At 35.2% G+C, this 16,556-nt stretch overlaps 2 protein-coding genes across 5 annotated transcripts; one reads left to right on the forward strand and one right to left on the reverse strand.

The window, feature by feature from the left end:
- Positions 1–683: 683 nt before the first annotated feature.
- On the forward strand, positions 684–4,525 carry LOC106169747 (proton-coupled folate transporter-like). The gene is made up of 6 exons (XM_087012100.1): positions 684–699; positions 1,208–2,349; positions 2,518–2,659; positions 2,806–2,889; positions 3,552–3,708; positions 3,836–4,525. Exons 2-6 carry the CDS (start codon positions 1,261–1,263, stop codon positions 3,891–3,893), a joined length of 1,530 nt encoding a protein of 509 aa, XP_086868226.1. The 5' UTR covers positions 684–699; positions 1,208–1,260; the 3' UTR covers positions 3,894–4,525.
- Positions 4,526–5,374: 849 nt separating this feature from the next.
- Positions 5,375–16,461, reverse strand: LOC106169754 (vacuolar protein sorting-associated protein 4B). Of its 4 annotated transcripts, none has more exons than XM_087012104.1 (12): positions 16,315–16,461; positions 15,498–15,609; positions 15,123–15,264; positions 14,455–14,651; positions 14,117–14,154; positions 13,757–13,875; positions 13,007–13,155; positions 12,437–12,518; positions 12,156–12,287; positions 11,710–11,797; positions 11,209–11,349; positions 5,375–8,988 (listed from the first exon to the last, which is right to left on the reverse strand). In XM_087012104.1, the coding sequence occupies exons 1-12, from the start codon at positions 16,336–16,338 to the stop codon at positions 8,887–8,889; spliced, it is 1,326 nt and encodes a 441-aa protein (XP_086868230.1). In that variant the 5' UTR covers positions 16,339–16,461; the 3' UTR covers positions 5,375–8,886. The 4 variants fall into 4 exon arrangements, with proteins under 4 accessions (XP_086868230.1, XP_086868229.1, XP_086868228.1 ...); XM_087012103.1 differs by having other exon boundaries at positions 5,375–10,838; XM_087012102.1 differs by lacking the exon at positions 16,315–16,461 and adding an exon at positions 15,842–16,028.
- Between the last annotated feature and the right edge of the window lie 95 nt (positions 16,462–16,556).

Consider the following 16,556-nt stretch of genomic DNA (forward strand, 5'->3'; position numbering starts at 1 on the left):
AAAATTGCTGTCATCACCGAATCTTTTTGGTAAAGCGACTTTTAAAAATCACTGTTGGCAAGTTCTTATACTTAAAATCTCCGTATCAGAGTAGAGTGATCAAAGTAGAGTGAAGCCACCGCGCATTAAAGGTCAATTAACGCTTGGACGAACACTTAATTGCGAGCACGCTCACCTTCGATCTTTATCTCAGCGAGCTAGGGTTAGGCTCTTTTGTTAGCAGAAAGTTTGTCACGATAATTGCCCGACGGGCAGGGTATGGAACTATTGTTAACAGAAACCAAACAGCGTATGGATGACAATGTTATTTCCATAGTAACCGAGCCAGGCCGTCCGTAAAACCCGCAGCGACCCGGAGGGTAAGTAAGGGGAGATTCCGGCGGCACTGTATGAGCCAGATCTATTTACATTTGCTGAAAATCCCTTTTTTCATTGAAACAGGTGATTGCGATCGTTTCGTTTCTTTTCTTTAACATAATTTAAGTGGCGATTATATGAGTCAGATCTATTATCCTTTTCATGATCACGCACACGCTTACTCACAGCTGCACACATACAAGATAACAATAAAGAGAAACGTAATAGTTTCGCTTTTTTCGCTTCGGTCGGATTTCACTCTTATGACTCAAAACCTTTTGTGAGGATTTTTAAAAAAGAAATAACACTATCATAACAGTAGCAGGTCTACATTTCAGCAAGGTGAGTTTTGCTATTCCGGGTACGAAAGTTATGCGATATTTTGTGCCTTGTATCGAAAGTACAATGATTTCAGAATTCACTGGAAATTATCTTCCACTATAAGTACGGCCTCGCCATTCCCAGTCCAGTCACTGGAAACGGTGGAGGCATGCTGATGGCAAGGGTTATTTTCCAGTACACTTGAAACACACTAATCTATAAAGTCGACTCCTGTTCCGAGTTCATGACTCCACAATCAGCATGTTTGTTTCACGTACACTCTCTCTGAGTTGAAGAAATTATTGAGAACTGATTCTGCTGTTTTCATTTATATAAAATTTATGCTAAAAATTGAGCTGAAATCCCACATATAACTGTGAAACTCAGGTTGGAAGTGACAGACAAGGTCAGCTCGACTGGACATTCGTTTAGAACTTAAATTTAAATCGAATAAAATTTCAAGTGAAGGGACGGGTCAAGCAATGTATCATAATTCATTTTGACGTTAAAATCCTTACGATCTTTTCAGGTGGCTTTACATGTTCATCTTTGCAAGCGATCACCACTACACCGCCATTTAAAATGGGAGGCGGAGGCGAAAGATCACCACTGATGTACCATGGCAATGTTGAAGCGCGGGACAAGTACAGCAGCAATGGAACAGGTGTCCTGGAGACTGGTCACGACTACTACCATCCACAGACCGGGAATGCTGAAATAACTGGTGGCGACGTCGAACGGCCAAAATACAAAGCAAGATGGCCCATAACTGTGGAACCTTACTTGTTCCTTTATTGTTTCTCTTTGTGTGGTGTGGTGCCTTTGCAAATTCAGTACATTTATTTGAAGGTCGCTGAAGAAAAGGGCTATGATCCAGAAGGTAACAGTTCTAGCCAGGCACCCTGTGCTGACGTCAACAAATCAAGCCTGGATTACATTTTGCAGCAGCAGGTACAGGCCGAATCCTCAAACTGGAGCATGTATTTTTCCATATGCTCCACAGTCACGTCCGTTTTCATGACAGTTTTTTACGGCGCCCACAGCGACAAGGGCGGCAGGAGACTTTCCCTTCTCCTTCCAATAATCGGCAGTCTTATAAAACTAGTTGGCTACGTCATAGGTATTTATTTCAAATGGCCTCTTTGGGCACTGCTACCAATATCTTTCATAGAAGGTTTATTTGGACTGGATGCTACTGCGTTAATGGCTGCCTTCGCTTACCTCGCAGACATTTCTACATCCAAAAACAAGGCGGTAAGAATCTTCATTGCAGAGTCATCCATCATATTTGCAGCCGCCGTTTCGAATATGAGTGTTGGAATATTGATCAAAACCTTTGTCGAACCTGCAGCGATGTTAGTGGGAATTATGCTGTTAGCTCTCTTATACACTATAGCATTCCTACCGGAACTTGGGGAGAAAGATCCCTCGGCAAAATTAATCGACTGCTCAAATGCTTTAAAAGTCGGGAAACTTTTCCTTCATGGAGCAGATGAAAAAGGTACCGGGCGGGTATGGAAACTGCGCCTTCTTTTGCCTGTGTTTTTATTTTGTGCTATACCAGTAGTTTCCACGGGCAGTTTGGATATACTGTATGTAATGAACTCACCATTCTGCTGGGATAGTGAACATATTGGCTACTATAATGCTGTTAGCTTCATAGGATACGAGGTAAGATGATATTTCATATTATATCATGTTAGAATTCGTTGCAGTTAACATTTTCGGTGTCTGGTGTGACTTAAATATTTGTTCAAATTCCTTGAAAAAATAGCTTAATGCTTTTGTTTTTTGTTTTCTTTTTTTTCATTTTGATTTCTTTCCTATTCATTTTTTTAGGTATGTGCATTGGCAGGGCTATTCGCCATGCGCAGCTGGATAAAAATGTCGGAAGTCACCGTTGCCATGGTTTCCTGTATAAGCACATTGGGTGCAAGAATTATGTTAGCCTTGGCGCAGACAGATACCTTCATTTACATTGGTAAGATTTGTTTTGTTATTAATATCGATAAATGACTCCCTTCGTGCCTCCCCCTCTCTTTCTCTCTCTCTCTCTCTCTCTCTCTCTCTCTCTCTCCATTCATTATGATACATGTAATAACATATTATTAAAATTTTATATTCCAGAGACCGCTGTCGGGTGTCTTTTCATGCTGGCTGTACCCATGTTAAGAACAGTGCTGTCGAAACAAGTAACAAATCAAGAACAAGGTATTGTTTCCTTCAGTGCAACAAAACAGGTCTATAAATAACAGAATTAAAATAACATTTTGCAAGCCGACGCCAATACGGCCCGTCGCAGGTTTTGCTTACCCATTCGATTTCTTCGAATTACGAAATTTTCATTAAGATATTTAACATATTATTATAATTTAGTAATGTGAATGGAGGTCTTTTTAAGCTAGCATTGTATTCCAGAAATTTTAATGAGTTAGGACTGCTAACTTGTATTGTCCAAAAAAAAAAAAAAAAAAAAAACTTTGCCACTTTAGATCTTTATCATCCTTTATTTATTTAGTATTATAAATATTTTTTGGAGGGAGGGAGGGGAGTTTTCATTTTATGAATGCCATTTAATAAACACAGTGTTAACATAAGTATATTGGGACTTTTCTACGATACGATCCTAAATCACAATAAGGGCCGCAGGTTGAGAAAAATGCTTGGGAAGGGGGAGGGGCAGTTGTTTTTAAAGGCCTACCAATTACCGTTTCATGCCAGTACATGAAGGTTATTTGTACTGCCTGCGGTACAGATCCAGAAACTGCAAAGTAAGAAAGGAAAAACTACAGCTGTTGCTGAATCTGTGATTTCAGACTGCCAAATTTCTACAAAAAATCTCTAATCTACATACATGTACATGTATATTCCAGGTGCGCTGTTCGCCAGTATATCGTTCATGGAGAACGCAGGTGGTCTCATTGGGAGCGTAGTACTTAGTAGTATATACTCAGGAACGGTGGCGTGGTTCCGAGGATTCGTACAGATGGTCATTGGTGGACTGTATCTTCTATCTTTGATATTATTGAGGTATTTAATTTATTAATTAATTTATATATAATTACCATAACCTTATTATATTTTTGTTTAAATTCTCATTTCTGTAATTTTTGACAGGGTTCATGTTGTAAGTTCTGTTTTTTTCTTTTATTTCCAGTATATACAGCTACAGAATTCGCGGTTCTGGGCTCAAAATGTTCGGAAGACAGGTGTGACAGGGATGGTAATCCTAGGAATGGAAGTCTGGGCTCCCATGTAAACAGTACATATTAGTATTGGGTTAGTATATGGGACGAATGTCACCTGAACAAAATAATGGTGAACGGACTACGGTTCCCAGCGGATTACTATTGTCATACCGAGAGGGACCATGCAGCGTACAGTTACATAGATAACATGGTATTGGACAAGAGAAAACAACCGGAGTTGTATGGAGTTGTCAATGTTGCAACTCCGAAATAAAGTGATTAAATTGTTTCCCATATTATACGCACCAAGGAATATTATCCGCGTTCAGACCTGGAAATCGCACACAGAACTGGTATTTTAATGATATAATGATAATCTAATTTTTTAAAATTAAATTTAAATGATACCGGTTTTTGTTGGTTACTTTTTATCTACACATTTTCGTTCAAGCCCACGAGCATGTACATTTTAAAAATCATTTATGAATAGATTTAAAGTAATAATATGCTTTCTTTGGTATAACTTTATGTAACTTTTACATGCAATTACATCCGCTGCTTTTACATATATATTTATGTTTGTCAGCTTTGACGATCGAGTTGTGATGGTTATTTATTCACACACTTATTGCTTAAATAAAGCTTCATACTCGTGGAAATTTGTATTGTGTTGTTTGTTACCTTATATGCATAAAAATTAGACCAACTAAAAGATGGGCCATGCTTTATCAATTAAAAATAAAACTTCATGTATTTTTTATTATTCTTATTGATTCGAGCGCAGTATAAACACAGGCTATGACCTAACTAAAACACATGATATACATTCAAACAATAACAGTTCTAATACGTATATTACGCAATGGGAATTTCAATAGATTAACTTTGCACATTTTCTGATTAATACTGTAGATCTAACATTAATTTGCGTGAGCCAGCGACTCTGTAGCAGTCGGTAAATGTTTTTTTTTTTTCTTTCCATATTCTTGCAAACTGGGGATTTCACAATTGCTCCAAATGTTTTGTTAAAATGCCCGATATACATGGCAATGAGGACTTATTTTGATGAAATTTAAAGAAGTTAGCATAAAAGGATAAGTTCTGTTTCACTGAAATTATGCATCACATATCTAGATAATCTCACACAAAATATAATATCACGGATATGAACGGGATATTTGTACATTGCATTTGAAGGGGTCCGATTGCTGTAGAGAAGCTACACGCGTGTAAGGATAGGGGTTTATTGTGAAACATTTTGGAAGAAACCTGGTAGTGGTAACGTAGTTTTTGAGTCAAAACTAGCGTTTCGTGAGAAATACCATGTAGTATTATTAAATACCATCGAATTGAAGTGAAATTCTATTTGGATCTACTGAATAGTTTCTGAGAAATCAAAATTTAAAGATGGGTAATTTTTCAACCACCTCATTCAAACAATAATTCTTCATCGCCAGAGGCAAAATAAAATAAGAGGGTATATATTAATAAAGAAAAAGAAACAGGACTATTCTGAAATATTTATTCCATACAAATTAAAGATAATCAACATATCGTATTCCTAACAATTCTGAAGTCGAACTCCCTTATTTTTACTGTAACCGTATCCAGTGCATGCCACAATATTTATGTACTTCAACTGTAACGTTAGCAAAGGTAGATGCAGACGGTAACTCGAGAGACACGTACAGTTTGATGCAGTATTTGACACAATATAACCGTAGTTTTAGAATGGCGCTTTAAATTCCTGATAAAAACTATTGCCACGTCTATATTATTCTAACTGCATCCCATGCCGACTTAAGCACATTCTCTATATTAAAATAAAAAAAAATTGACTTACTATTAATTTTTGTAAATAAATAAATAAATAAATAAATAAATAAATAAACATACATTTAAAAAAAACATGCGTTCAAAATGACCATAAACTGATATTTACACAAATCTTGATTATTCAGTTATATAATGTTGTTATTCTTAGACATAATTCTTATGCCATCAATGAGTGTTGACTGTGTTCAGATGAATAAATACATTAACATATTAACAAATTCTCTTTAATTACAGTTAATTTCACCTTGATGTTCATGTGTTTTTCTTAACTCAGTGCATGTTTAGCGAAGCTCTATTTGATTTACAATAGTAAGTGTTAATGTCACTTAGAAAGGTAACAATAATGAGACCAAATCATGTTATCCCTTAAATTTAAAGAACAACACAGAAAAAATAATTGCACCTTACTGAACTTTAAATCATTTTAAATATAGAAATAGATCATTTTTCAACATTTGGTCTTATTATACATTCGAGTTCAAAATACCCCAAACTTTTGATCAGATGCCTGATGCTTCCACATTTTCAAAATCTTTGTGTCAATATGTGCACATATCAGACAAGCCGGCAAATATGAAAATTTGAAAGTAAAACTAGAGGATCAGAGAGGCGATACCGCCTCTGGATATTGTACCACCAGCTGGAGTAAGCGCATTCGTATGGACCCCCCCCCCCCAAAAAAAAAAAAAAAAAAAAAATTGGACACCACCACCAGTCTTGTGCTTGACAAGCTCTATAAAATGCAATAAACAAGAGTTCTCAAAATATGAAAAAAAAAAAAAATCGAAAAAACATAACAGTTAAAATGGTCCAATCAAGGAGATGTCCAAATTAACCTGTATTTTCCTAACACTGACCACTTTTCTAGACAATAGGCCTATTAGTTTTCCTTGAAATGCATTATCAGTAATGCATATACCGGAATGCTGACAACAGAGAAAACCTAGGGACAACACTAGGCAGATCTTTGCTAGTTTTGAAGATATGAAGGGCAAGAAAATATGCAGAGTTCAGTTTGAGGTAAAAAAGTAGGTCAAAGGTCAATTTCAAGGTCACAGTATATGACTTCCTATATAAGTTCAATAGTAACTATGGGCATTTCTTTGCCAATGTTGGAGATATGAAGGCCAGGAAACATGCAAAGTGCAGTTCATCATAAATAGTAGGTCAAAGGTCAATTTCAAGGTCACAGTAAGATTGCCAGTATATGACCTCCTATTCAAGTTCAATAGTAACTTTGGACCTATCTCTGCCAGTTTTCGAGATATAAGGGATAGAAAATTTGCAAAGTTCAGTTCATGGTGAAAAGTAGGTCAAAGGTCAATTTCAAGGTCACAATAAGAATGCCAGTATATGACTTCCTATTCAAGTTCAACAGTAACTATGGGTGTATCTCTGCCAGTTTTGTAGATATAAGGGCTGGAAAATTTGCAAAGTTCAGTTCATGGTGAAAAGTAGGTCAAAGGTCAATTTAAAGGTCACAGTTAGATTTCTTGTATATAACTTCCTATTCAAGTTCAATAGTAACTATGGGCGTATCTCTGCCAGTTTTGGAATATTTAACATTTTCCCCAGTGAATATTGCGATGTTGTAATTTTTGATATAGCGCAATGCCTAAACCATATCGAAAACAAAAAATGGACACCACCTCCAGTATTGCACTTGACAAGTTCTATAAAATGCGATGAACAAAAGGTCTCTGGCATTTACCATTCCAGAATAAAAGCAAGTTTTCAGTTTCAGTATCTAATGGCTGCTTCTCCCGTGAAAATGCACCGATTGACCCCAAACTCCCAAAGATGAAAGGAGTCCCCAATTGTAACGCCTCACTATAACAGGAGAGCTTAGATCTGTGTAGTTTCCAAAAAATAGCACAAACAAATATTTTTTTGCAGAAAATTCCCATTTTTAGAAAATTTTGGCTTGTTTGACCTTGAAAAAAAGGTCAAAACTCAAATCAAAGGGCATATTTGGAATCTCCACATATGACTTTCGGTCAGACTTCTGTAGTAATTTTTCCCATAATTCCTTTGGTTTGGGAGATATTTAGCCTCGAAGTTTCAAAAATTTTGACAAGGGTGCATTTCAACAAGTGCCACGCCCAGGCCAATGCACCGACAGAGACAAAAAAACCAGGGTGTTCAAGTTGAGATTATATGTGACCTAAATCCAAGAGATGGGGACACAGGTCCTGGCGGTCTAGGAGGAGAAGCGGTAACGGTGACTTGTTTCCGGCGCCCGACTGCGGAGCCGGCGGAGCCGCAGGAGCCGGCGGAGCTGTACGAGACGGGTCGGGACTAAAACCATGAGTACCGCCAGCGTATACGCTGGTGGTACTAATAACTGCCATGCAATGGCTACTGGGTGAGAATCCAAATTTTCATGAGATAAATAAACAACTGTTGTACCTATTGGTTTCCACATTTACTGACCTGTGTTAGACGGCTGCAAGTCACCTGTAATTTCTCAATAACGAAGTTGTTTTCTACATTTTGGCTTCTTTTTGATGATTTGAAAACCAATACTAACTGTTACTCAAGATTTTTAATTTCCCATGCAGCAGGATACCAGAAAAGTATAAAAAAATTTCTTGTGTACATGCCCAAAACCCCCTTCAAAAAATATATTGGGAAAAAATGACCAAGCATGCATTTTCCAGAGTTCTATGTTCTACAGAGACAAAAATATGATCATCTTTCTTGTTAAACATCCACACTGTTAGAACATACATGCAGGTTTTTACAGCAAAAAGGAGATTAAAGAAGATAAGAACTACCCTTCCACCAAGCTTAAGCCACAGTGAGCCCTGTAAATTTGAATTCAGTTTCGCATGACAGCAAGACTTTCTGGTGTGGTATCTAAAATGTACTCGATTTTCAATTTTACTTTTGTTTCTTATCCATTAAAAACTTCATATTAATTAAACACAGAAATGTTTTAGTATCAACAGGAATATTTTGTTCCACCCACTCTCTGTTTTAGCATCAACCTATGTGACACAGTGACCAACAAAATCAACACGAGGTGATGGGAAAGTTTTGACACTCAAGACACTGTCAATAACTGGCAGTGACACTGTCAACCGATATCTCTTTTTGCTTTTCTGGGTCTATGGATTACATGAATATTGATGGGCACAATTGCCAGTCTTTCTTTACTCTTCCTTCTTTCCTCTTTTCTTTTCTATCCTTCTGAACCAAAATCATTTGTAAAAGCCTCTAGTTTCTTTAGGTCTTCTTCATTCACAGTTGGCTTTGAACGTGTGAGGGAATTAAGTGCATCACTCTGGTGGGTGAAAGAAAAAGTAAAAGGCCATCTTGACAACACTGACATGCAATTTCATTTCAAGGCCTGGCTGTGACAAAACATTTAAACAAAATGTATGAAATGGTAAAGTGAGCAATCTCTTCCTATAGTTGCTGAAATGTGAAAGAATATGTTAATAAGACTGAATTATCTTAGTTTGTTTCTATAATTATATGGTCATCACAGCCATAGCTAAAGCAGATAGTACAAATTTTGTCTGGAATATTTTCCAGATTTAATTTATTAATTAAAGGGAGTGGTTTGGATCCCCCTCCCCCCTGTTAGAGGCTTGTTTTCACATCACTTTTCAATCTAGGACTAGAGACCTGGTCATGCAAATTTTCAAAAATTTTCTTTATATTATATGCATCATTCACATTTATCATGCATCAGTCACATTTATAACATTATTTATAATATATATATATATATATATATATATATATATATATATATATATATATATATATATATAAGCACAGGAAATTATTCTAACCAAATTTTTCATCAACACCAAAATTTCTTTTAATTTAGTAGCAAGCAAGTGGGAAGTTAGATGGATTCTGGGTGAAAAAAATGGCTGGAGGAAAGGGTTAGGAATAAACAGTGTGCCATAGTTCTCATTTTAAACCATGCAATTTGAAGGAAGCAGGGAAACAGAAACATAAGCATGTTAAGTGCTGTACCTTTCTAAGAACAAGGCATTTCCCAAATGCATGAAGGTACAAAAGGAGAATAATTGGCACTACTCCACTGAAATGAATTTTGTACTCGTTTTTGCTCCACTTTTTTCTTAGTGCCCATGGTGAGCTTCACAATTCTTTGAATTCAAAACACTACACATTCACACATTCCGATCTGTAGATAGTAATTCATGTGGTGCCTCATACCAAGAATTCTCCCCTTATGCCTACTTGTGTTAATTAAGTAAGTTAATTAAGTAAGCTTGAGCTCGTGTGCTAGTGAAGGGTGAACAGAAAAGTTACAGGATAAAAGGAGCATTTTGGAATTGTTTTTAAAAGAGACAACAAAATGCTTTTATGCACTCACGCAAGAGTCTAGGGAAAATTCTGCAGAAAATATCACCTTGAGTACAGTTGGTAATGTGTAAAGAGCAAGGCTTTATTTAGGTTTTGAAATTTATTATACAAGGTTTGATCATTTTTCACTATATTTTGACTTGTGTAACGTGTCTGTACAGCAAATATTAATTTGAAAGTTGATTAACTGTTCATGATCAAATTATGGTTGTGTTATAAAAAAAAAATTACAAAGCAAAACAAAAAATATGGTTATAAAACATAAATAAATCCAGTTTTGGACAAATTCATCAGGATTCCAATTAATGAAAATACTGAAACAAAAAAATTGCTGATGAAATTATCAGATAACAGCCATTGCAGCAGGAGTTCTTGTATCTTGAAATCACAATATCCTTAAAAGTCTCCAAATTACCAGCGTATGACTATAGGGAAATTAAAATGTCAACTATTCACATGAAAACTGTTCAGAAATGTCATCAGGGTTTTCCACTTAAAATCCAAAATGTCCCAAACTTTGGAGTAATGCTGGTAGAAAAACTTGCATCTTGTTTCTTCGAATCATAAACACAGACAAAAACCATTAAAACCTTTACAAAGGGATATACAATCATGATCAATATCAAATTTTAACTATAAGTTTATCCAGAGAATCTTCATAATCATCCTCATTGGGGGATAAGGCAATTATCCCTCTGATCCAAAGTCGTCGGTGAATTTTTGTATTTTATCCAGATCAGCCTTATTAACAGTGGGCTTCATCACCCCAAGGGACATCAGCATATCACTCTGGAAAACAGAAGCAGCAATGGCAGGAATTGGAAGACAGGACAAAACAAAATCACATACCCACCACAGCTACATTAGGTCCAGGTATATTTCTATCTCCAGAATGTTGTATTCTTGATTTCTAACTAAAGGCTTTTTAACACATACATGACATTAAACTGAGAGTTTGCTTTATCCTGTCTTATGCTGTACATAAAACTGGGAGTTTATATACTCACCTTATGTGACACCTGACAAAAGACCGACCCAATACTTACCACAGCTGCAGTGTGATAGTTTCATGATATTTCTGTACAATGTTTTAACTTTAACAATCATTATATACATAGCTGTGACAAAGGCCTAACACAAACTTCTCCTCCAAACTTACCATAGAAACAACAGGTTCATATAATTTATCTCCAGGCACATCCACCCAGTTCATTTCCATTGCCTGGGGATCACCCGGGGAGCAAGGGGTCAAGAGGTCATTGACTATCATATCTGGGTTATCCCGTGATGGGCCTCTTACCTGAAGATGTGAAATAAGCCCATTGTTTGATAGCCAACTGAACTGTAAGCATCTCTTTAAAAGACATTTCATTTGAGACTCTTGTGGCAGACTGCATTTTTGTTCATTTCTTGCAACAAATGTTCTTGGGTAAATAATTCATAACATATTTTTAAATTACTTTAAGATTCACTTTCAGTCTTCTTCTAATATTTATGATAAACAAAAGGAAAAGAAACCTGCAATGACTATACCAATGGAAAAAATTTAGAGCATAATGTTTTTTCACTTTTAAGTCTCATTTTCAGGTATGTCCTGGTTTCTACAATAAACAAGGATAAAAACAAAAACCTGGAAGATTTTACTTCAAATTGCTCTCACCCTTTTGAAATGTGTAGCAGTCTGTACTTTCCTCACTGGCTGCATGAGTGCGTCTCTTACTACTATACTGATATCTGCTCCAGAGTAGCTAAAATCAAATAACAGTATATAGATATTAGTAGAGCAAAAATAATCCAGTCTGCAATATTTCTGACATTTGATCTGGCTCCATGCCACATGTCTATAAAAAAAGGCCAGAAAAACATTATAAGTTTCTTCACTTGCTCGTCAACTGGTCTGGTTTCTTCTTTAGGTTAGAAAATTTTTAGACCCTAGTGCTTTAAAAGCAGAGTTAGCTAAAAAATTTTAGCACAGATAATTTGAACATACATGTAGATACTAGAATTATATATATATATATATTTCCCTAGTTTTGCATGATTTATTTAATAACTTTAAAGATTGTTTGAATGGCTTCACACAATTCACACCGATTAACAGCTTACCCCTCAGTTCTCAGTCCTAATTCTCTGAAGTCTTCTTGGGTGAGAGAGTTTGGGGTGTTCCCAAGATGCAACTGAAACATGGTGGCTCGAGCAGGCGCTTCTGGGAGTGGGATGTAGATTCTTTTCTCAAATCTAGCAAAAAGCAGGTCAATGCAGTTATTTCACTTTACTTGCAGTAATGTTGTTTGGTAAATGTGTGTGCATGCGTGTGTGTGTGTGTGTGTGTGTGTATGCAAGCTTTCCATAGGTGTGTGTGTGTGCGCGCGTAACTGCATGCCTACCTTCTCCTTATAGCAGAGTCAAGCACCCAAGGAATATTTGTGGCTCCTAACACCAAAATTCCTTCATTATCATTCCCAACACCTGAAATGTTAAGGTCAATTTTCACATTTTCATTGTCAATAACTGATCAAAACAGAATCTAAGTAAACTGTGCATTCCTTCAGTGGAAAATATGAAATGCTGAACACAAAGGAAATTTTAGTGAGCTACTTGCAAATATTATGCACAACTAAGCCTACTACAAAATAAATAAATAAATAAATAAATAAATAAATAAATAAACAAAAAAAAAACAAACAAAAGATGAATAGTAGATAATATGATTCTGATGCACCAAAATCTTTTAATACTTTGTTACAATATAATTCTGATGACATATAACATAACCTTCAAATGGTCTTTTAGAATTTTCTTGGGCAAACCAAAGTCATCATATCTACAAGAATTTGTCACAAACCTACTACCCTTACTCTCTTGGTAGATTGTCTCAGTAAACCATCAACTACCCTGTATTTGTAACAAGCACACTGCCTGTCTCTCTTTTGAGATTCTGCCTCCTTATCACTTACCCTGCATTTGTACAAGAAACTCTGTCTTAATTCTCCGGGCTGACTCCGACTCGTTATCACTCCTGGACGAGCAGAGGGAGTCCACTTCATCTATGAAAATGATGCTCGGCTTGTGTTCTCTGGCCATCTCAAATAGATTCTTTACTAATCTGAAAGAGATTTCATCAAGACATATGTTATACACAATGAACCAGAAAGGAGTGTGCTTTCAAGGAAATAATGTTAAAGGATTCTACTCGACAGTGTTCAATTTTGTCTGAAAATCACACACATCATTTATTCAGACTTTGTTTATAAGAATCAGACATGAGCCTAGGTTTCAAAAAAATAAAATAAAAATAAATAAATAAACAAATGAAAAAAAAAATAATAATAATAAAACGGAACATTTATCATGGGACCCAACACCTAACCTTGACAAATCTCAGGAACCATCAGAATTGAATTACAAAATGCAGGATTCCACTTTTATGGGGAAAAAGCTCATGTCTGAAGAATGCTACATTATAGAATTCTTATAATCATGTTATCGTAACAATTTTAAACAAGACTTTTTTAAAATATGACAACTTTATAGAAAATATAAACAATCAGAGAGAATAAGTAAAGGAACTATGTGATCCAAAATATATTAGCATCTAGTAGGTCAACTTCAGTTCTAATTAACAACACTGTAAACACATTATTATCAAAGTAACATGTCTATGTTATCACAGTGAGAGACAGACAGAGAGAAATCAACCAGCTTACTTTTCACTTTCTCCCAGCCATTTTGAGACCAAATCTGATGAAGACACTGAGAAGAAGGTGGAGTTATTGGCTTCTGTGGCTACTGCTTTGGCTAGGTAAGACTTCCCTGTCCCTGGGGGCTGTAAAAAAATTATAATATTAATAATGATGATGATGATGACGATGATGCTCACAATAATTGTCATTTACATACCTTGTTCTTTTCTCATTTAGTTCCCAGTCATGGTCTTATTTCTTGCATCTTTATTTTAAACGATGCCTATACTCCAACTATCCACAAGCCTTACTCAAATATTAATTAACATCTGAAATTATTGGTAATAAAAACTGAGACTTAAAATTGTGGATAACTTGACTCACCCCATACAATAATATACCCCTCCATGGCTGTCTTTTACCTGATATAAGATGTTCAAAAACATGACTAATTGTGGATCATTATGATTCACTGTAAACAATCAATTAATGTAACATATTATTGTTATGTGCTTTATTCCCCAACAACTAAAATTCTATGCAATAAGAAATAAAGAATCTTTCAGCATTTTGGAAATAAATAATGAGTTAAAAGCTCAAATAGTATTTGATCATTATTTCAGTCATTTAGTATACAGAGCTGTTACAGTAATACTTTTGTACTTTTTTCCACTGATAAAAAAAACTTGGCCAAAATCATTTAATATCTTCAAATCTCTTACCTGTGAATAGATGGGGAAATTTAATGGGCAGAATGACTGCCTCTTTCAAAGCCTCTTTGGCTCCATCCAGACCTGCTACATCGTCCCACTTAATGTTAGGTTTCTCCATCACAATGGCCCCTTCCAGCTGTGTCTGAAACTTTTTCTTTTCAGCATTTCCTTCTGAATCACTGTCACTGCTGTCATTGTCTCCTTTCCTGCAGCAGAGCATTGGTTTTAATGTATAATATAATAAAGAATATTTGTTTACAGAAAACCAGATTTATTTACATAATTGACCCTTCACTTTTTTTTTGTTTCACAAGAATTTTAAAATGGTTCTATCAGAAGATTAAAACTTAAAGATGGATAAAAATTGAATCTTTAATCTCTCACGTCTAATCTCTTATTCTTGTAGGTCTTTTTTTTCTTAATCCCTTTTCACTCAAATTGCAAGTTTTATTTATCAAAACAATTCTATATCAATATGCTTTTTGACAGAATGTTATTACTAGTAATTTTCTACTTTTTCAGTATGTTTAAAAATGTAACATAGAAGCAAAATAATTGAAAAATAAAAATGAAAAATATTTAGCATTTTCCAATAAATTAAACAAACAAAAATAAATGTAAAATAAAATAAAATAAAAAAACATGTTTAAAATCATAAATAAATGAATTCTTATTACTTTTTATTTCCACCACTACTGCCATCCTTTACTGGTTTCTGTTTCTTGCCACTGACATGCTGTTTTAATTTCTCTGCTCTGTCCAAATATGAAATACACTTAGCTCTGATACTTTCCTTGGCTTTGTCACTATGTGCCTCATCTGAAATTAGAATAAATCCCCTCCTAATTTTATCTAATAGCCAAGACTTTACGTTTGAAAATTTTTTCAATGCTTGAATAAATAAACATATCAGTTAAGGCTTTTACATTTAACCAAACAGTAATTTCTAAAAATAGCAGCAGAAAGGCAAAACATTTTTATTTTAATATTTTAATCTGTTGCAATTTTACAAAGAAACTTAATTAAGAAACTCAAAATTTCAATCTGCATACATTTAATTGCATGGAGAAAGTACTCTACACCATGCTCATACAGCCTCAAGGCTTCCTCATAATTCTTTTTCTTGTCTTCTTCTGTAGCCTTGGTGACTATGTCAATGGCTTTCTGGAAATAGATGTGAGCATGGAAATTAGTAATGTACTATTATAAAAAAAAAAAAAAAACAAGAAAAACGTAGAAGAAATTCTTCATTTACAATCCATTGCTAAAAAGTACATTTGGTTTCTGGGGAGCTATGTCAAATAAGCATAAAGTTAAATGCTCACAGACATGTACTTTGTTATTAGTATTACACAATCTACACAAACAGGAAACTCTAACTTTTCTAATTACTTACTTGTGAGGTTGGTTGACACACCATCATTATCAAAAACAATCAATTTCTACTTCAAGTTTGTGTTTCGAAGATATTAGCAAAACTTCGCTCCGACTTCAAAGTAGCAGTGTCGGATTAGGCTGAATAAAGCAGTGAGACGAACGAAAACTGGAAATTGTGACCCGACTGTCGCTTTTAGTGTTACGGCAGTATTGTAACTGTCGAGTCTTGTGACCAAGCACTCATAAACAAAGGTAGTTGTTAAATTATATGTCATTCTTATAAAGGTTTGCTGATGTCAATAACATTCCATATTGACGTAGACTACATCTTGAATGGATATTTGGATCATAATGGTGATGCACATGACTCACGAGCTCTTTCAAAACAAATACCTCTAAATTTAGTGGATATGTCGGGAATTTTTTTACTCACAGGGGTAGATCAGCATAACAGCGATCGGTATCACATCAACCAATGAATATCTGACTTACCTGTAAGCTCGTGGAGTTTGACATTTAGACCAGCTTTGGTATTTTTTTATAAGTATTATTCGTCTACATCCAAACCGTACTGACTTCCCGAAAAGATGGCGGAAGTTGACAGTCGTCAGAGTCACGTGACTTTCAGGAAAACCCAAGAAATATAATCATTTATTTGTATATCGTATTATAGTGGTACTTTAGAGTAGTAAAATATATATAATAAATATTTTGGTTGATTGTAAAGCTTTTAT

The sequence above is a fragment of the Lingula anatina genome, chromosome 4 (genome assembly GCF_051362555.1).
Source record: "Lingula anatina isolate TDL-2025a chromosome 4, LinAna3.0, whole genome shotgun sequence".
Classification (NCBI taxonomy): domain Eukaryota; kingdom Metazoa; phylum Brachiopoda; class Lingulata; order Lingulida; family Lingulidae; genus Lingula; species Lingula anatina.

Bases quoted from the DNA above. Each gene is read 5' to 3' on its own strand.
- LOC106169747 (XM_087012100.1), top strand. From the start codon at position 1,261: ATGGGAGGCGGAGGCGAAAGATCACCACTGATGTACCATGGCAATGTT. The intron at 2,660-2,805 runs GTAAGATTTGTT...TTTATATTCCAG, and splicing joins AGATACCTTCATTTACATTG to AGACCGCTGTCGGGTGTCTT. The intron at 2,890-3,551 runs GTATTGTTTCCT...TGTATATTCCAG, and splicing joins AGTAACAAATCAAGAACAAG to GTGCGCTGTTCGCCAGTATA.
- LOC106169754 (XM_087012102.1), bottom strand. From the start codon at position 15,868: ATGATGGTGTGTCAACCAACCTCACAA. The intron at 14,652-15,122 runs GTAATAAGAATT...GCTCTGCTGCAG, and splicing joins AGTAGTGGTGGAAATAAAAA to GAAAGGAGACAATGACAGCA. The intron at 13,876-14,116 runs GTGAGTCAAGTT...ATTTTTTTACAG, and splicing joins GGGGTATATTATTGTATGGG to CCCCCAGGGACAGGGAAGTC.